The sequence below is a fragment of the Salvelinus namaycush genome, chromosome 19 (genome assembly GCF_016432855.1).
Source record: "Salvelinus namaycush isolate Seneca chromosome 19, SaNama_1.0, whole genome shotgun sequence".
Lineage (NCBI taxonomy): Eukaryota > Metazoa > Chordata > Actinopteri > Salmoniformes > Salmonidae > Salvelinus > Salvelinus namaycush.
The window spans coordinates 17,500,496-17,521,825 of NC_052325.1; the positions used below are offsets into that span (position 1 = coordinate 17,500,496).

General features: G+C 43.3%; 1 protein-coding gene across 1 annotated transcript in view; it reads left to right on the forward strand.

Annotated features, from left to right (window-relative positions):
• The window catches only part of LOC120063918 (zinc finger protein 385B-like), a 41,442-nt gene that overhangs the window by 18,626 nt on the left and 1,486 nt on the right, over window positions 1-21,330 (forward strand). The window contains exons 3-5 of the mRNA XM_039014230.1: window positions 17,444-17,627; window positions 20,280-20,654; window positions 21,027-21,211. Coding sequence (XP_038870158.1) covers window positions 17,444-17,627; window positions 20,280-20,654; window positions 21,027-21,211 — 744 coding nt within the window. The remainder of the gene's footprint in view (window positions 1-17,443; window positions 17,628-20,279; window positions 20,655-21,026; window positions 21,212-21,330) is intronic.

Sequence of the window (21,330 nt, forward strand, 5' to 3'; positions counted from 1 at the left end):
AGGACAAACCATTCACAGAGACAAACTGATATCTTTCCGACAGATAAGATCTAAACCAGGCCAGAACTTGTCCGTGTAGACCAATTTGGGTTTCCAGTCTCTCCAAAAGAATGTGATGATCGATGGTGTCAAAGGCAGCACTAAGGTCTAGTAGCACGAGGACAGATGCAGAGCCTCGGTCTGACGCCATTAAAAGGTCATTTACCACCTTCACAAGTGCAGTCTCAGTGCTATGATGGGGTCTAAAACCAGACTGAAGCATTTCGTATACATTGTTTGTCTTCAGGAAGGCAGTGAGTTGCTGCGCAACAGCTTTTTCTAAAATTTTTGAGAGGAATGGAAGATTCGATATAGGCCGATAGTTTTTTATATTTTCCGGGTCAAGGTTTGGCTTTTTCAAGAGAGGCTTTATTACTGCCACTTTTAGTGAGTTTGGTACACATCCGGTGGATAGAGAGCCGTTTATTATGTTCAACATAGGAGGGCCAAGCACAGGAAGCAGCTCTTTCAGTAGTTTAGTAGGAATAGGATCCAGTATGCAGCTTGAAGGTTTAGAGGCCATGATTATTTTCATCATTGTGTCAAGAGATATAGTACTAAAACATTTAAGTGTCTCTCCCAATCCCAGGCCCTGGCAGAGCTGTGCAGATCCAGGACAGCTAAGCCCTGGAGGAATACGCAGATTTAAAGAGGAGTCCGTAATTTGCTTTCTAATGATCATGATCTTTTCCTCAAAGAAGTTCATGATTTTATTACTGCTGAAGTGAAAGCCATCCTCTCTTGGGGAATGCTGCTTTTTAGTTAGCTTTGCAACAGTATCAAAAATACATTTTGGATTGTTCTTATTTTCCTCAATTAAGTTGGAAAAGTAGGATGATCGAGCAGCAGTGAGGGCTCTTCGATACTGCACGGTACTGTCTTTCCAAGCTAGTCGGAAGACTTCCAGTTTGGTGTGGCGCCATTTCCGTTCCAATTTTCTGGAAGCTTGCTTCAGAGCTTGGGTATTTTCTGTATACCAGGGAGCTAGTTTCTTATGACAAATGTTTTTCGTTTTTAGGGGTGCAACTGCATCTAGGGTATTGCGCAAGGTTAAATTGAGTTCCTCAGTTAGGTGGTTAACTGATTTTTGTCCTCTGACGTCCTTGGGTAGGCAGAAGGAGTCTGGAAGGGCATCAAGGAATTTTTGTGTTGTCTGAGAATTTATAGCACGACTTTTGATGCTCCTTGGTTGGAGTCTGAGCAGATTATTTGTTGCGATTTCAAACTTAATAAAATGGTGGTCCGATAGTCCAGGATTATGAGGAAAAACATTAAGATCTACAACATTTATTCCATGGGACAAAACTAGGTCCAGAGTATGACTGTGGCAGTGAGTAGGTCCAGAGACATGTTGGACAAAACCCACTGAGTCGATGATGGCTCCGAAAGCCTTTTGGAGTGGGTCTGTGGACTTTTCCATATGAATATTAAAATCACCAAAAATTAGAATATTATCTGCTATGACTACAAGGTCCGATAGGAATTCAGGGAACTCAGAGAGGAATGCTGTATATGGCCCAGGAGGCCTGTAAACAGTAGCTATAAAAAGTGATTGAGTAGGCTGCATAGATTTCATGACTAGAAGCTCAAAAGACGAAAACGTCATTTTCTTTTTTGTAAATTGAAATTTGCTATCGTAAATGTTAGCAACACCTCCGCCTTTGCGGGATGCACGGGGGATATGGTCACTAGTGTAACCAGGAGGTGAGGCCTCATTTAACACAGTAAATTCATCAGGCTTAAGCCATGTTTCAGTCAGGCCAATCACATCAAGATTGTGATCAGTGATTAGTTCATTGACTATAACTGCCTTTGAAGTGAGGGATCTAACATTAAGTAACCCTATTTTGAGATGTGAGGTATCACGATCTCTTTCAATAATGGCAGGAATGGAGGAGGTCTTTATCCTAATGAGATTGCTAAGGCGAACACCGCCATGTTTAGTTTTGCCCAACCTAGGTCGAGGCACAGACACAGTCTCAATGGGGATGGCTGAGCTGACTACACTGACTATGCTAGTGGCAGACTCCACTAAGCTGGCAGGTTGGCTAACAGCCTGCTGCCTGGCCTGCACCCTATTTCATTGTGGAGTTAGAGCCCTGTCTATGTTGGTAGATAAGATGAGAGCACCCCTCCAGCTAGGATGGAGTCCGTCACTCCTCAGCAGGTCATTCTTGGTCCTGTTTGTGGGTGAGTCCCAGAAAGAGGGCCAATTATCTACAAATTCTATCTTTTGGGAGGGGCAGAAAACAGTTTTCAACCAGCGATTGAGTTGTGAGACTCTGCTGTAGAGCTCGTCACTCCCCCTAACTGGGAGGGGGCCAGAGACAATTACTCGATGCCGACACATCTTTCTAGCTGATTTACACGCTGAAGCTATGTTGCGCTTGGTAACCTCTGACTGTTTCATCCGAACATCGTTGGTGCCGATGTGGATAACAATATCTCTATACTCTCTACACTCGCCAGTTTTAGCTTTAGCCAGCACCATCTTCAGATTAGCCTTAACGTCGGTAGCCCTGCCCCCTGGTAAACAGTGTATGAACGTCATCACACACTGGAGGAAATAGAAAGTGCTTTAAGTAAGCCTGGACTGTCTCGCTAATGGCACCCTATTCCTATGGGCCCTGGTCGAAAATAGTACACTATAAATGGAAAATGTTGCCATTTGTGACACTCACTTGGATTAGAAATCACTTGGATTAGAAAAAACTAAGTGGCTTAAAGGAAACATGATTACTCATAATGTCTTTTACTTTGAGCATTATGCCCTCTTAGCACTGTCACTCTGGTGCTTGTCTGCCTTATTGTTAATGCAGTGCAGGAAAGACATCCCACTGGGCCCAAACTGGTTAAATCTCTGTTAGCATGCAAAGGTCGAAGGTCTGTGGAGATTTCACAATTGCTATAATATTGTGCAGAATCTAAAACAGCATTGATCCCTTGCACTACGTACTTTTAATGTAATTTCAACTGCAATCCAGGTCATTTGGTTGTGCTATTAGGTGAAGCATGGTGATAACACATTAAGTTGTTGTATAAATACAAAATATCTGACATTGTATTTCCATTTTAACTTTGTTGTGCTTTTAAATGGTTCAAAGTGCAGTGATTACACTTCTTGCTGTTGTGTTTTTGAGTGGGTGAATAAAGGTTGAAATCGCATTGATCAACGTCTCAACCAAATTTTACCTACATTTCCTGGTTGAAATTACGTGGTGTGCCCAGACAGGGCTCATTAAAGCACTGAAGCCTTTCCATCCCCGTCCCCATCCTGCTGCTGCTGCTGTGAATGTAAAACTGAAGAGTGCTGTAGCTGCTCTGTGCCATCCAATTCAGGAGTCAGAGGGGTGAGAGGAGAGAGTGGAGAGGAGGGGAGGGAGGGAGGGAGGGAGGGAGGGAGGGAGGGAGGGAGGGAGGGAGGGGATGCCTGTGGATCTTAGCACTCCCTTAATGAGATTCTAATGAAGTTTCTGAACAATTTCTCATAGAGGCCTTGTCTGCCGCTCAGGAGGAGCAATAGTCTGCGTCCCAAATGGCACTTTATTTCCTATAGTGTACTACTTTTGAATGCGCCGGGTCAAAAGTAGTGCATTATATAGTGAATAGAGTGCCACTTGGGACGCGGACATAGAAATAGAATGAGTGAACAGCTGTTAAATATACAATACTGTATACCGGAAGGCCTGTAGCTAGGTGACAGCACTGTGAGCATGGTAAGCACACCGCACTGCAAATAAAATGCGCTCACTAGATAACCGATCACCTTCTCCCAAGGATGTGACTAACAACCTAATAAAAGATTTAGCTGCCCTCGAGATTTCTCACAGCAATGTTTGCTTATGTGGACAATACCATAATCCCTGCTGCTGAGTATATATGAGTAAAGTCATGATTAAAGATGAAGAGTAAACTAATCTGACTGTTTTTTTATTGCTTAAATGGAAAGGAATTTAGAATTGCCTCCTTCTTTAAACCCAATTTATTCAAGATACATTATTGCCTTTGTGATAAGGGTAAATTGCACAACGTTTACAGTGTGGTAGCTATCTCTCTGATGTTGGATAGGCTTTAAGTGGAATGCCATTGTAATTTACAGAGCCTTGCAAGTTACTACCATTTAAGCAATTTTTTTGACCCGGAGTACACGACTCAAAATTGGTTTTATTGCATTTCCATACCAGCATGGTTGGCCCTTATATTATGACCGTGAAAGAGCATTCAAGTCAACATCTGTGGTACTTAACATCCTCAATCAGAACCTTTTAACAGCCAGCGGTTTAGCCTGTCCCAAATGGCACCCTATTCCCCACATAGTGCACCAACTACCATAGGGCCCTGGCCAAAAGTAGTGCACTTTATAGGGAATAGGGTGCCATTTGGGACAAAACCTTAGAGATGAATCATATTAGTTAAAGGCTTCTGATTAATGCCTGTCCAGAAGTGGTTTATGTGCAGATTCAAGAAAATAAATGTATCTATTCTATATTGCATGAATCATTTTAAATATGTAATTATGCTTCAGGCTAAACCCACAGGCAAACTGACAGGTCCATAAAATGTGTTTTTTTAATTAAAACTTAATCTCAGTTTCTTCCCACTGTGAAAAAGAGCTTTTCGATGTGCTCTTTTGCAATATAAAAAAACTTTCACAGATGGCTATTGGCTACCGGACATACCAACTGCAATCATTCTCAAAGATATTGATGAAATAACTCTCACGACATTCACCAGTATATTGCTCCAATGTCTATCCCCTTCCACTGTTATTTATGAAACTATCAGCTTTTTAACTCATTTTTGAAGAATGTCGAGAGAGAGAGGAGAGAGAATATCATCTGCCATGTTTGAAGTCAGACCAATATTGGATTGATACAGCTCAGAGGGCTGCAGGCTCTATCCTCAACCATTTTGCGTTCAATTGAAGAGAGAGACATCTCATTCAGATGAAAGCAAAGCCAGCAGGCACTGTGAGGAAGCAGGCTCTTTCCTCAGAAGCCATGCCATTTTAGGTTAGCTGTGGTGTCAACACTCAGTGGCTGTGTGTGTGTATGTGTGTGTGTGGGGTTCTCACACGCATGTGAGTGTGTGTGTGTGTGTGTGTGCGTGCGTGCGTGCGTGCGTGCGTGCGTGCGTGCGTGCGTGCGTGTGTGGTGTGTGCCGCAAGCACATGTTTGTGTGTAAGCTGTGTGCGCACACACGCATGTGTCTATATATGATCCAGCTGAGCTAAGTTCCCTAGTTTGGAGGAAACTTCATATGAAACATACCTGAGATGGCAGATATGATACAAACACAAACACAACCTGCTTTCCTCATTAAAGCTTAATGATGTTGTAGTATGAGAAGTGTAGATAAGACTTAGGCATGAAAGGTGGCCGGTCCTCAATGGCTCCATTAAAGTGGAGCTCTACTACACCCCTTAAAGTAGTGGTGCTCAAGTCAGGGCCTTTTGATGGCGCCGGAGAAGAAGGCTGATGTTATACGTGTTCCTATCCAATAGTTTTTTTTTCTTTGCGTTGTTCGTAACTTCTTTTTCAACTTATTTTGTACATAAAGTTGCTGCTACCGTCTCTTATGACTGAAAATAACTTCTGGACATCAGAACTGCGATTACTCACCACGGACTGGCAGAATCCTTTTTTTCCTTTAACGAGTCCGACGAGCCCGAAAGTGAATGACATACTGCTTTCCCGGGAACAGGCCCAGATCCCTGTCATGTGCATGAAGAGAAGGCTGAGAAAAAGGGTCCGGAGGGCGGGCTGCCTTCTGAGAATTCGTAGGCGATCTAATTAACCCCCACTGCGTTCCATTCTGCTAGCAAACGTGCAATCTTTGGAAAATAACATCGATGACCTACGAGGAAGATTAAACTACCAAAGGAATATTCAAAACTGTAATATCTTATGCTTCACGGAGTCGTGGCTGAACGACGACATTATCAACATACAGCTGGCTGGTTATACGCTGTATCGGCAGGATAGAACAGTGGCATCTGGTAAGACAAGGGGCGGCGGACTATGTATTTTTGTAAATAACAGCTGGTGCACGATATCTAAGGAAGTCTCAAGGTTTTGCTCGCCTGAGGTAGAGTATCTCATGATAAGCTGTAAACCACACTATCTACCAAGAGAGTTTTAATCTGAATTTTTCGTAGCTGTCTACATACCACCACAGACTGAAGCTGGCACTAAGACCGCACTCAATGAGCTGTATTCCACCATAACAAACAGGAAAATGCTCACCAGGAAGCGGCGCTCTTAGTGGCCAGGGACTTTAATGCAGGGAAACTTAAATCGGTCTTACCAAATTTCTATCAGCATGTTAAATGTGCAACCAGAGAGAAAAAAACTCTGGACCACCTTTACTCCACACACAGAGACGCATACAAAGCTCTCCCTCGCCCCCCATTTGGCAAATCTGACCATAATTCTATCCTCCTGAATCCTGCTTACAAGCAAAAATTTAAACAGGAAGCACCAGTGACTCGATCAATAAAAAAGTGGTCAGATGAAGCAGATGCTAAACTACAGGACTGTTTTGCTAGCACAGACTGGAATATCTTCCGGGATTCCTCCGATGGCATTGAGGAGTACACCACATCAGTCATTGGCTTCATCAATAAGTGCATCGATGACGTCGTCCCCACAGTGACCCTACGTACATACCCCAACCAGAAGCCATGGATTACAGGCAACATCCGCACTGAGCTAAAGACTAGAGCTGCCGCTTTCAAGGAGCGGGACTCTAACACGGAAGCTTATAAGAAATTCCAATATGCTCTCCGAAGCGTCAATACAGGACTAAGATCGAATTGTACTACACCGGCTCTGACGCTCATCGGATGTGGCAGGGCTTGCAAACCATTACAGACTACAAAGGGAAGCACAGCCGAAAGCTGCCCAGTGACACGAGCCTACCAGACGAGCTAAACTACTTCTATGCTCGCTTCGAGGCAAATAACACTGAAACATGCATGAGAGCACCAGCTGTTCCGGAAGACTGTGTTCACGCTCTCCGCAGCCGATGTGAGTAAGACCTTTAAACAGGTCAACATTCACAAGGCTGCAGGGCCAGACAGATTACCAGGACGTGTACTGCGAACATGCACTGACCAACTGGCAAGTGTCTTCACTGACATGTTCAAACTCTCCCTGTCCGAGTCTGTAATATCAACATGTTTCAAGCAGACCACCATAGTCCCTGTGCCCAAGAACACTAAGGTAACCTGCCTAAATGACTACCGACCCGTAGCACTCACGTCTGTAGCCATGAAGTGCTTTGAAAGGCTGGTCATGGCTCACATCAACCCCATTATCCCAGAAACTCTAGATCCACTCCAATTTGCATACCACCCCAACAGATCCACAGATGATGCAATCTCTATTGCACTCCACACTGCCCTTTCCCACCTGGACAAAAGGAACACCTATGTGAGAATGCTATTCATTGACTACAGCTCAGCGTTCAAAACTATAGTGCCCTCAAAGCTCATCAATAAGCTAAGGACCCTGTGACTAAACACCTCCCTCTGCAACTGGATCCTGGACTTCCTGACTTGCCCCCCCCAGGTGGGGAGGGTAGGTAACAACACATTCGCCACATTGATCCTCAACACAGGAGCCCCTCAGGGGTGCGTGCTCAATCCCCTCCTGTACTCTCTGTTCACTCATGACTGCACGGCCAGGCACCAACACCATCGACTCCAACACCATCATTAAGTTTGCAGACGACACAACAGTGGTAGGCCTGATCACCGACAACGACGACACAGCCTATAGGGAGGAGGTCAGAGACCTGACCGTGTGGTGCCAGGACAACAACCTCTCCCTCAATGTGATCAAGACTAAGGAGATGATTGTGGACTACAGGAAAAAGAGGACCGAGCACACCCCCATTCTCATCGACGGGGCTGTGTTAGAGCAGGTTGAGAGCTTCAAGTTCCTTGGTGTCCACATCACCAAAAAACGAACATGGTCCAAGCACACCAAGACAGTTGTAAAGAGGGCATGACAAAGCCTATTCCCCCTCAGTAGACTGAACAGATTTGGCATGAGTCCTCAGATCCTCAAAAGGTTTTACAGCTGCATCATTGAGAGCATCCTGACTGGTTGCATCACTGCCTGGTACGGCAATTGCTCGGCCTCCGACCGCAAGGCACTTCAGAGGGTAGTGCGTACGGCCCAGTACATCACTGGGGCAAAGCTTCCTGCCATCCAGGACCTCTATACCAGGCAGTGTCAGAGGAAGCCCCTAAAAATTGTCAAAGACTCCAGCCACCCTAGTCATAGACTGTTCTCTCTGCTACCGCACGACAAGCGGTACAGGAAGCTTCTAAACAGCTTCTACCCCCAATCACATGATTTTAAGTGAAATTTCACATGGAAAATCATGTGAAAACATGTTTTTGAAACACTTCACATGTGTAGTTCCATGCTATCACATGTGTAGTTCCATGTTATCACATGTGTAGTTCCATGTTATCACATGTGTAGTTCCATGTAACTTCACATAAGATCAAGTGATCACATGAAAAGTTTTTTGGGAACAATTCACGTGATCACATGTAAAATGAATGTGGTTTTTCCATAATGTTTTAATTAGCTATGATTAATATAGTGGCTGTTTCTTAACACTTAATAGGATGATCTTTGTTTTCTGGAGAAACATAGTAGATTAGAAGAAGACCCAAAGGTCAGGCCATTCCAGATTAACCCTGTCTTTAAAACAAAACTCTCCACGTTAACTTGGCCCAAACACATCTGCCCCTCAATTAACCTCAACAGCAGTGGGAATAAAACAAACACACCAATAATATATCACCACAAAGAGAATTTGTAGAAATCGTGGCACTTTTATTTAACCAGTAACCAAGTTTCAAGTTTATTTGTCATGTGCAATGAAAATTCACTTGAGCTCTCATGATAATGCATATTTCCATATTAGCTGCTATTAAAAGTTCCAGTTAACGAGGCCACAACACCACACAAAACACATCTGCCGGGCTTCTCAAGTGGCCTCACTAAGAGTGGAAAAGAAAACAGCTATAATACCATAACACACTGCAATAGTATTTCTTATAAACATAGAAATCATGGCACATTCTTTTTTAAATTAACTTTTATCTAGTCTATTTAGTTTGATTTTATATTTAATTAGTCACCCAGTAACAGTTCTTGGGTAACCAATACGTGTTTAGATTCCGTGAGATTTCCACCATGAGAATCGTCTGCCAGGTCTAAAAAGTACACATATTTTACAGTATCTACAACAAAAGCTTTTGGGAAGGAGCCAGGGCACCAGGGTGAGGTTGCATGCGCTGAGACTGTGACTGTGGTGAACTTAATAAACTAAGGTACTAGTTGTGACAGCTTGCGTGAAAACACAGACCATGAATAGAGCATAATTGTCTGATTCATCTCAGTGATTCAGTTACATATGCACATGCACACGCATGCACGTACTGTACGCACTGCAGTACAGCAGTGTGTCACAAGAATGCTTGCTCCTGAAAGATATAGAGAGAAAGAGACAGAGAGCGAGAGAGAGGCGGAGAGAGAGAAACAGAGAAAGAAAGAGAGAGGGATACAGAGAGTGTTTCAAGAGCACTTGTCCAACTCCATTCACAAGACTGGCACTTGGCCCTCCAGCTTTAAATGTTTCTATAAATTCTCTCTGCTAGTCCACAGAGTGCTGACATAATGCATACCTACGGTGTCTGTAATGGAGAACAAATGCAAACACTACTCAGTATGGCCTAAAGACAGCTTGTAACAGTGTGCCAATGTGTTTCTATTTGAAAGCTTTGTTTGTACACAGTGCTTAACTTGGGATGAAAGAAGTGCAGGAGCTGTCTTTTTCCAAGTCGGTGCATTAGACTATGCTCGCCGATATTCACAAATGACATTATGCTATAGACACCTCTGATTGTTCACTGTTAAGGGTTTATACACATTTTCCATGACTTCTCCATGACTTTTAATCAAATTTGAATGACTATTATTATAGCTTACATGAAAAACTAAGCATTATTGACACTGGAAGGTTGCTGTGTCTGATCCCATGTACCTACCATCTCTTGCCATTGTGCTCTTGACCAAGGCACTTAACCCCCCACAAAGTAGAACTGTACTGTGGTCAACCCCCCATCTGGAGAGCTCCTGGGTGTGCAGGCTTTTAATCCAGCCCTGAAACACCCAAGTCTGCTTATCAAGGTCCTGTTGAGCAGCTGATGTTTAGGCTACGATGTGGTTAGACCAGGGCTTGAACAAAAGCCTGCAAACCCATGCAGTAGCTATCCTGGAGGATGGTATAAAACATTGCAACATTACAACCAAATACTTGTCTTTATAAAATTATTCCCTCAATCAATGAATCAGGGATCAAATGGATAAGGTAGGCTACTTCAAAGCAAGATATCTAACTAGACATGTTTTTATTCACAATACTGTATATACAAAAGTAGGAAGACACCTCTTCAAATGAGTGGATTCGGCTATTTCAGCCACACCTGTTGCTGACAGGCGTATAAAATCGAGCACACAGCCATGCAATCTCCATAGACAAACATTGCCAGTAGAATGGCCTTACTGAAGAGCTCAGTGACTTTCAACGTGGCACCGTCATAGGATGCCACATTTCCAACAAGTCAGTTAGTCAAATTTCTGAACCTGTTAGAACCTGCCCCGGTCATTTGTAAGTGCTGTTATTGTGAAGTGGAGATGTCTAGGAGCAACAACAGCTCACCCGCGAAGCGGCCACAAAAGCTCACAGAACGGGACCTCTGTGGGTTTCCATGGCCGATTAGTCACACACGACCCTAAGATCACCATGTGCAATGCCAAGCGTCAGCTGGAGTGGTGTAAATCTTGCCGCCATTGGACTCTGGAGTGGTGGAAATGCGTTCTCTGGAGTGATGAATCACATTTCACCATCTGGCAGTCTGATGGACGAATCTGGGTTTGGCTGATGCCAGGAGAACGCTATATGCCGCCCCAATGCATATTGCCAACTGTAAAGTTTGGTGGAGGAGGAATAATGGTCTGGGGCTGTTTGTCATGGGCTAGGCCCTTTAGTTTCCGTGAAGGGAAATCTTCACGGGGGCATTGTCATGCTGAAACAGAAGAGGGCCTTCCCCAAACTGTTGCCACAAAGTTGGAAGCACAGAATAGTCTAGAATGCCATTATATGCTGTAGCGTTAAGTCCCTTCACTGGAACTAAGGGGCCTAGCCCGACCATGAAAACCAGCCCAATATCACATTTTAAGGTAAGACCCAGATGCAAACAGTGTCGAAGAAACAACGTTTAATTCCAAAACAGGGGAAGGCAAACAACAGGTCAAGGCAGGTAGGGGTCAATAATCCAGAGAGGGTGTAACGGGTCCAGAATGGCAGGCAGTCTCAGGGTCAGGGAAGGCAGGGTTCAATAATGGGGTAAAGTGGGGTAAAGTACAAAACGGTGGAGTAAAGTACAAAATGGCAGGCAGTCTCAGGGCAGGCAGAATGGTCAAAACTGGGAAGGACTAGAAAACAGGAGCAAGAAACAGGCAGGAGCAGGGAAACAAACGCTGGTAGGTTTTATGAACAAAACGAACTGGCAACAGACAAACAGAGAACACAGGTATAAATACATGGGGGATAATGGGGAAGATGGACAACACCTGGAGGGGGGTGGAGACAAGCACAAAGACAGGTGAAACAGATAAGGGTGTGACACCTATACCATTATTCCTCCTCCACCAAGCTTTACAGTTGGCACTCTCCATTGGGGCAGGTTGTGTTCTCCTGGCATCTGCCAAACCCAGATTCGTCCATCGGACTGCCAGATGGTGAAGCGGGATTCATCACTCTAGAGAACGCATTTCCACTGCTCCAGAGTCCAATGGCGTGTGTGACTGCTCGGCCATGGAAACCCATTTCATGAAGCTCCCAACGAACAGTTCTTGTGCTGACGTTGCTTCCAGAGGCAGTTTGGAAGTCGGTAATGAGTGTTGCAACCGAGGACAGACGATTTTTACGTGCTACACGCTTCAGCACTCGGCGGTCCCGTTCTTTGAGCTTGTGTGGCCTACCACTTTGCGGATGAGCCAGTGTTGCTGCTAAACGTTAACACTTCACAATAACAGCACTTACAGTTGACCAGGCAGCTCTAGCAGGGCAGACATTTTACAAACTAAATTGTTGGAAAGGTGGCATCCTGTGATGGTGCCACATTGAAAGTCACTGAGCTCTTCAGTAAGGCCATTCTACTGCCAATGTTTGTCTACGGAGATTGCATGGCTGTTTGCTCGATTTTATACACAGGTGTGGCTGAAATAGCCAAATCCACTTATTTGAATGGGTCTCCACATACTTTTGTATATATAGTGTATTTGACCTCAGGTATGGAGTAATACAGGGATAGAATTGACAACAAAAACAACAAATAAAATAAAATAAAATTGTATTTGTCACATGCGCCTAATACAACCTTATATTGAAATGCTTACTTACAAGCCCTTAACCAACAATGCTTTAAGAAGTTAAGAAAAAAAAAGTGTTAAGTATAAAATAGATAAATAGAAAATAAAAGTAACAAATAATTAACAGCAACAGTAAAATAACAAGCGAGGCTATATACAGGGGATACCATACAGAGTCAATGTGCGGGGGCACCGGTTAGTTGAGGTAATTGAGGTTATATGTACATGTAGGTAGAGTTAAAGTGACTATGCATAGATTATAAACAGAGAGTATCAGCAGCGTAAAAGGGTAGCTCTTTGATTAGCTGTTCAGGAGTCTTATGGCTTGGGGGGTCGAAGCTGTTAAGAAGCCTTTTGGACCTCGACTTGGCGCTCCGGTACCGCTTGCCGTGCGGTAGCAGAGAGAACAGTCTATGACTAGGGTGGCTGGAGTCTTAGCCAATTTGTAGGGCCTTCCTCTGACACCGCCTGATACTGTAGAAACAGAAAGGCATCTACAATATTACTGTATGTAATAATACTTTTTCTAGTGTGTCCTCACTTCTGCTACTCTAATCATCAGGAATTAATTAATTGACAACTACACCTACTGTAAGTAACATAAAGGTTTACTTGTTCACTGCATCTGCAGAATATTGGCCATTTTCTTCAGTGTTCTCTCTTCTATCAGGAAAGCAAATCTCTAGGCAATTTAAGATCTTAATTATCTTTAGACACCTTTTCCATTCGAACAGTGTGTACACACAGTGGGTGTTTCTCAAAATGTGTACTACCGTGCTCTGAGCATGCAAATTGGAGCACACGAGAGTCAGAGTATGATGCCTCATGTCCACCAGATGCATCAAACTGCATTCCAGCGGAAGTCAGGCTGTGGTTCGTTTTGTGTACCGCATGCATTCAATATTGGGGCTCCCGAGGGGCGCAGCGGTCTAAAGCACTGCATCCCGTCATTGAAAATAAGATTTTGTTCTTAACTGACTTGCCTAGTTAAATAAATGTAAAAGAAAAATATTTTCAACTTGTGTGTTGCTTTACCATGCGGTAGTACAAACGGAAGTACACACAGACTCCAACTAGCTTTTAGCGAGTTGAAAAGCGAAGCACATGTGCGTCAAGTACAGAAAATGCTTGATATACATCCATCAAAACAAAACGCATATGCATCTGGTGGACATCGGGCTTGAGTCCAAATCAAAGCATGCAAAACGGCGCACGGAGGGCACTTGTCGAATGCGTACTCCGTTTGTACATATTTTGAAGCATGCATCGATGCAACCTTCAACGGAAAGTATGCACATAAATATGACGCAACCCCGTTAAAATGTCATTTTTAAAATTGAAATCAATGATGGCCATTATTTGAGCTGAAGCAAGACTAAATAAACTCAGACTTCGGAATGAAATGTTTCCCATTCATATCTGATATGTTGCCTGACTACAATATTTTATCTTGATACGTTAATAAATACATGCTGTGTTAATTTTGGCATATTTCCCTGCCCACAATACCCACTGTAGTGTGCATAGATTGCAAGCCCATAGTATGTCAATATGGCTAACTGGCTACCTACTACTGTTAGCTTGTCAGATAGCCATGAAGAATTGTTAGTTAGCTAGCTACCAGTGAAGAATTGACATCTACCTTGCATAACATTCGTTTTTGGTCATTTTTGTCTGTTAAACTAGATGGCTAGGTAGATTATTACGATTCACAAATATAGTTGAAGTCGGAAGTTTACATACACCTTAGCCAAATACATTTAAACTCAGTTTTTCACAATTCCTGACATTTAATCCGAGTAAAAATTCCCTGTCTTAGGTCAATTAGGATCACCACTTTATTTTAAGAATGTGAAATGTCAGAATAACAGTAGAGATAATTATTTATTTCAGCTTTTATTTCTTTCATCACATTCCCAGTGGGTCAGAAGTTTACATACACTCAATTAGTATTTGGTAGCATTGCCTTTAAATTGTTTAACTTGAGTCAAACGTTTCAGGTAGCCTTCCACAAGCTTCCCACAATAAGTTGGGTGAATATTGGCCCATTCCTCCTGACAGAGCTGGTGTAACTGAGTCAGGTTTGTAGGCCTCCTTGCTCGCACACACTTTTTCAGTTCTGCCCACAAATTTTCTATGGGATTGAGGTCAGGGCTTTGTGATGGCCACTCCTATACCTTGACTTTGTTGTCCTTAAGCCATTTTGCCACAACTTTGGAAGTATGCTTGGGGTCATTGTCCATTTGGAAGACCCATTTGCGACCAAGCTTTAACTTCCTGACTGATGTCGAGATGTTGCTTCAATATATCCACAACATTTTCCGTCCTCATGATGCCATCTATTTTGTGAAGTGCACCAGTCCCTCCTGCAGCAAAGCACCCCCACAACATGATGCTGCCACCCCGTGCTTCACGGTTGGGATGGTGTTCTTCGGCTTGCAAGCCTCCCCCTTTTTCCTCCCAACATAACGATGGTCATTATGTTCAAACAGTTCTATTTTTGTTTCATCAGACCAGAGGACATTTATCCAAAAAGTACAATCTTTGTCCCCATGTGCAGTTGCAAACCGTAGTCTGGCTTTTTTATGGCGGTTTTGGAGCAGTGGCTTCTTCCTTGCTAAGGAGCCTTTCAGGTTATGTCGATATAGGACTCGTTTTTACTGTGGATCTAGATACTTTTGTACCTGTTTCCTTCAGCATCTTCACAAGGTCCTTTGCTGTTGTTTTGGGATTGATTTGCACTTTTCGCACCAAAGTACGTTCATCTCTAGGAGACAGATGCACAAAACAACTCTCCTTCCTGAACGGTATGACGGTTGCATGGTCCCATGGTGTTTATACTTGCGTACTATTTTTTGTACAGATGAATGTGGTACCTTCAGGCGTTTGGAAATTGCTCCCAAGGATGAACCGGACTTGTGGAGGTCTACAATTTTTTTTCTGGGATCTTGGCTGATTTCTTTTGATTTTCCCATGATGTCAAGCAAAGAGGCACTGAGTTTGAAGGTAGGCCTTGAAAGACATCCACATGTACACCTCCAATTGACTGAAATTATGTCAATTAGCCTATCAGAAGCTTCTAAGCCATGACATAATTTTCCGGAATTTTCCATGCTGTTTAAAGGCACAGTCAATTTAGTGTATGTAAACTTCTGACCCACTGGAATTGTGATACAGTCAATTAGAAGTGAAAAAATCTGTCTGTAAACAATTGTTGGAAAAATTACTTGTGTGATACACAAAGTAGATGTCCTAACCGACTTGCCAAAACTATAGTTTGTTAACAAGAAATTTGTGGAGTGGTTGAAAAACAAGTTTTAATGACTCCAAACTAAGTGTATGTAAACTTCCGACTTCAATTGTAGCTAGCAGATAATTATGAAGTTAAACTTTTTCTTTGTGTATATCTTGTTTTGTTTCTATTGCCATTGTCTTGGCAGGAAGAAGGTTCAGTGAATGGGGAGGTGCAGCGTGAGGTTATACCGTAGGGAAAATGCGAGTGCTTCTCAATTGTAATGTTTTATCCGTTCTCCACACTCTCGTCCTCACAAGACCGTACTCTAGAGAACATCCTCAGAGAATGCACACGGAGCATGAGTGTGGAGCACAGTAGTATGCATATTGAGAAAAACAGTGTCTCATTTAATCTATGACAGAGAAAACATTCTTGATTTTCCATTTCCTCTGGTGTTTCATCTGACTGGTTGTCTCATGGCAATATGGGTGAGTCATCTTGTCTGTATTCCAAATGGCATCATATTTCCTATTAAGGGCACAATTTTTTAACTAGGGCACATAGTGCTCTAGTCAAAAGTAATGCACTATATTAGGAATAGGGTGGCAATTGGGATGCAACCCTTGAGTCACAGATATAATCTCATGTCACTAGTGACTCATGTGTCCTCAGATCAGTGACTTTTCTAAAGATTTCTCACTCCAGGGTTGGAGGTTCTGAGTTTCCATGGATACCAAGGTGTTTTCTGTAAACGTTATAGCCACAGGGATATCTTCACTTCAGTTTGCTCCTCAATTAATGCACCTTTCCATAGCAGCATGGTGTTGAAAGATATGTGTGTGATGAAGAGGACCACAAACCTTTAAAAGTAAAAGAGACAGGAATGTTCCACCTCAGAGAAGTGGACCATGGTTCAATTTGAATTACTTCTAATGATTGTATGTGCAAGGACAGGATGTGAGAAACAAGATTGGTAAAATATAGCTATTAACCTATAGCGACTCAATGCACCAGACCACATTGAGGTGAGGTGATATCCCATTCCACTCCACTCCTAAATCTAAATCAACATAAAGATTCGCTGAGTGTGTTGTAGTCATTTCCCCATATATCCAGGATATAGAGTGTACAATCAAACCAATTTAAAACTCTCAGTCTCCAAAATGCTCTTTGCTCACTCACTAGAATCCATTTCTTGTTCATTTTTCTTATCATGAATTATTTTGTCTAAAGCTCTCTCTCGCTCTCTCTCTCTTTTTTTCTCTCTCTTTTTCTCTCTCTCACACACGCACGCACGCACACACACACACACACACACACACACACACACACACACACACACACACACACCCTACTTCTTCCCTTTGGCCATATGAAAATCCTAACATCCTGATCCACCCTACCATCCTGATCCAATCAAACATCTCTCTAATTTTCCCTCTGATTGGGCCTATCTATTGAAAGCTGTGATTGAAGTGTGTGTGTGTGTGTGTGTGTGTGTGTGTGTGTGTGTGTGTGTGTGTGTGTGTGTGTGTGTGTGTGTGTGTGTGTGTGTGTGTGTGTGTGTGTGTGTGTGTGTGTGTGTGTGTGTGTGTGTGTGTGTGTGTATTTTTGTCCTATGTGATGCGATGTGATTGCAGTCCATGACTGAGACCTGTTGTGTGAGAAACGAGCCTGATTGCATGGTTCATTTGTTCTCCCTCTGCAGAGCCAAGCCGAGGCGCACTACAAAGGCAGTAAACATGCCAAGAAGCTCAAAGCACAGGAGAACACCAAGAATAAGCCGCCTAAGAGTTCCCTTCCTCCTCCCCTGGACAGTGCAAAGACAATCACCACCACAACCTCCACCACCTTGACCAGCACTGTCAGGGGCAGCAACTCTGACCAACCAGGTATGTGGAAACTTTAGCTCTTGTGTGTCATCCATTCCTCTCCATGCTCTAGCCTTGAGTGTTATCTTGTGTCATTGCATGCTTTGTGCGATGTGTGTGTGTGTGTGTGTGTGTGTGTGTGTGTGTGTGTGTGTGTGTGTGTGTGTGTGTGTGTGTGTGTGTGTGTGTGTGTGTGTGTGTGTGTGTGTGTGTGTGTGTGTGTGTGTGTGCATGCACGCTTGTGCATGCGTGTACTGTATGTGTCTTTGGAATAAGTGTTTTTCTCATTAAATTAAGTCTGACAAATGCCTTAACCAATTGAATGACTCATTAACAGGCATTAGTGTGACAAGTGCCATGCTCATTGCCATGCATTTCAACCAGTTTTGCTCACTGGGATAAAGTAGTGAAACCACATCCATTTTTTTTTTTTTAAATGTCATTGAATAATTCTAAGTTTCTTTGTGGGAGTAGCGTATAGGGGACAGACGATAATATCTAATGACTCATGTATAGATGAATACAGTCGGAATAGACCACATGCATGTGTTACCAACCAAGGCAGAAAAGAAAGCTTCAAATCTAAACCAATGTGTTGTAAAATGTACATTTGCACTAATTTCTGTTGGTATTTTGATATTTTTTTAAGTCACACTGTCTGGCCTCACATCAGGGGAGAGCCCATTAGGAGCTATTTAGTATTTGATTAGGATCCCCATTAGCTGTTGCCAAGGCAGCATCTACTCTTCCTGGGGTCCAAACTGCAGGTAAGAGGGTTTCAGAAACTGCATCCCAAATGAAACCTATTCCCTATATAGTGCACTACTAATGAGCAGGGCCCATATGACCATGTTCAAAAGTAGTGGGATAGGGTACCATTTGGACCACAGATAGAAAGTCACTGCTCAGCCCTCTTCAGAGATTAGGTTCAAGTTCTGTAATGATCCAGAGCCAGCGATACTACTCCTTAGTATTCTGTGTCTGTGTCCAAATGGCACCCTATTCCCCGTTTAGTGCACTACTTATGACAAGAGCTCTATGTAGTGCACTATTTAGGGAATAGGGTGCCATGTGCGTGCCACTTTTCACAGAGTCACATCCAATGACTGTTAGTCGGAGTCACAGACTGCCTAGCTGGATGTTTGTTATTTTTCAGCCATTCCTGAACCTGTGACCAGAAACAAGCTACATACTATAGGCAGGACCAAAACAAGTGATCTAATGATTCTGTCTCTTCCCAGCAAAATCAGCAGAGCTGGGATGGTTGTATCCCCCATATACATAACATTCTATTGATTGCAAGAATGTTGTGTAATAATTTAGATAGATTTAAATAGAAAAACAAAGTTTTGAATCAGGTGTTGTTTTGTGTATCAGTTCATTTTTTTTATATATATATTTTTTTTCACCTTTATTTAACCAGGTAGGCTAGTTGAGAACAAGTTCTCATTTACAACTGCGACCTGGCCAAGATAAAGCAAAGCAGTGTGACACAGACAACACCACAGAGTTACACATGGAACAACATGGAATAAACAATAAACAAGCCAATGACACAGTAGAAAAAAAGAAAGTATATATACAGTGTGTGCAAAAGGCATGAGGAGGTAGGCAATAAATAGGCCATAGTAGCGAAGAATTACAATTTAGCAAATTAACACTGGAGTGATAGATGAGCAGATGATGATGAGCAGATGATGGTGTGTAAGTAGTGATACTGGTGTACCAAAGAGCAGCAAAGTAAATAAAAACAGTATGGGGATGGGGTAGGTAGATTGGGTGGGCTATTTACAGATGGACTATGTACACATTGATACACATTGTCACCCAAATGTATTTAATAACCTTATCTTAGGAAATGTTATGTTAACTTTACAAACTGTCTTCAAAGAGTACATAGAAGAGTTTTAGTGAAAATTAGAGTTAATGAAGCAAGGTTTAATGAAGACTTTCAAATGCTAGTTTAGACCAAATATAGACCAGTGTAGTGGCGTGTAGCTTGTAGATGTCATAGTGCCAGCTGGTGTAGTTGGTGTAAAGAGAGCACTATTCTCTGAAGAGAATACTACACAACTTTCTGAGAGGATCACAAATGCAAAATGACATTCATGGAAAAAGCTCCAGTGCGTTCCTAATGCAGGGAGTTGGAGCATGGGTTTGGAGGGTGAGTGTGGTGTGGTGTGTGGGAAAGGGTGGAAGGAATGGAGGGGTGGAGGGATGGTGTGGGACTGTGGGTGTGAGCATGAGTTCAGGCACCTTGCCTTGTGGCAATGTCCTCCATGGTGTTCTGGTACAGTACATGGTTCTGAGTGGGTGGAGGGACAGGGCCTCTCAGTGTCACAATAGAGGGGACAAGAGTTTGACAACTAGGCTCTGTAACATTGACAGAGGGCCACATTGAAGCACACACATATGCACACACATAAACACACACACACACACACAAAGAGAGAGAGATAAAGATACAGAAAACACCACTGGCCAGTGGCTCGGTCCTACTACTGCTACTCAGCTGATCCCCCAAGGATCAAACTCTTACGCAACACACCAAAATAAAAATATAAGGGAATGTGTCACCAAAAGTTGTAATATTGTTAACGCTCCCAGACTAACTGTCAGATGTTGTGTCTCTCTCTCTTTCCCTCTCCCTCCCTCTTTCTTTCTTGATCTCAGAACAAATCGCAGTGCCTCCTAGCACGGCAGATGAAACCTTGGCTTCTCCAAATGCTTTCGTCCCCATCATCTCCACCTCCTCCTCCCTGGCAGCTTTAACAGCCATGGCCGTCCCCAGTCCCTGTAATCCCGTCCTATGTGATCCCACGCCTGCCAGCCCCCCATCAGCTACACAAGTACAACTACAGGCGCCTGTTATGAAGAGCAGTGGCAGCATCAGCACCAAGCCTGGGCTCACGGCCCCCACCACTGCCGCTGCTACAGCAACTCAGCCCACGCCAGAGTCGGAGGAGGAAAAAGCCAAAAAGCTCCTGTACTGTTCGCTTTGCAAAGTGGCCGTCAACTCTCTGTCGCAGCTGGAGGCCCACAACACAGGTGTGTTCCAGCATCTGTTTCTGTTTGCTCGACCGCCGTGTTAACATTGGTGTTACTCCTCCCGAGGAGTGCGTGTGTGTGTTGGCTGGGGGGAGGGGGGCTTGCACACGGGCTCAATATGTCAGATGTTTGTTAGCTAACATTGACACATATGGCTGTTATGTAGTTATAGTGAGGTCAGACGTAATACCCAGGTCAGAGAAACACTGTTGGATCTCAAGCTGACCAATTAACATTTTGGATGGGAAAACAAAATCTGTTCTACTTTTAAACCAAACAAATTAAATAGTGTTCTTTTTATGTTTTATTTATGGTATTTTCCATGTGCAATATATTTATTTATGTTTTTGCCCTTTCTTCTGTCCCCTGAAGGTTCGAAACACAAAACTATGCTTGAGGCGAGGAACGGCGCAGGCCCAATTAAGGCCTATCCCAGACCGGGCTCAAAGCTCAAAGTCCAGGCCACCACCGTGCTGAAAGGCTCTGGACTGCAGAACAAGACGTTCTATTGTGAGATCTGTGACGTCCACGTCAACTCAGAAATCCAGCTCAAACAGGTACACCATAGTGTCTTGTGACAGGCCTTTCAAGACCCTTGGGTTTTTACCTCTCTTTAATTTTCTTGTGCACAAATGAAGAAATAAATCTTAGCTGATCAGCAGCCAGCGCGCATGCA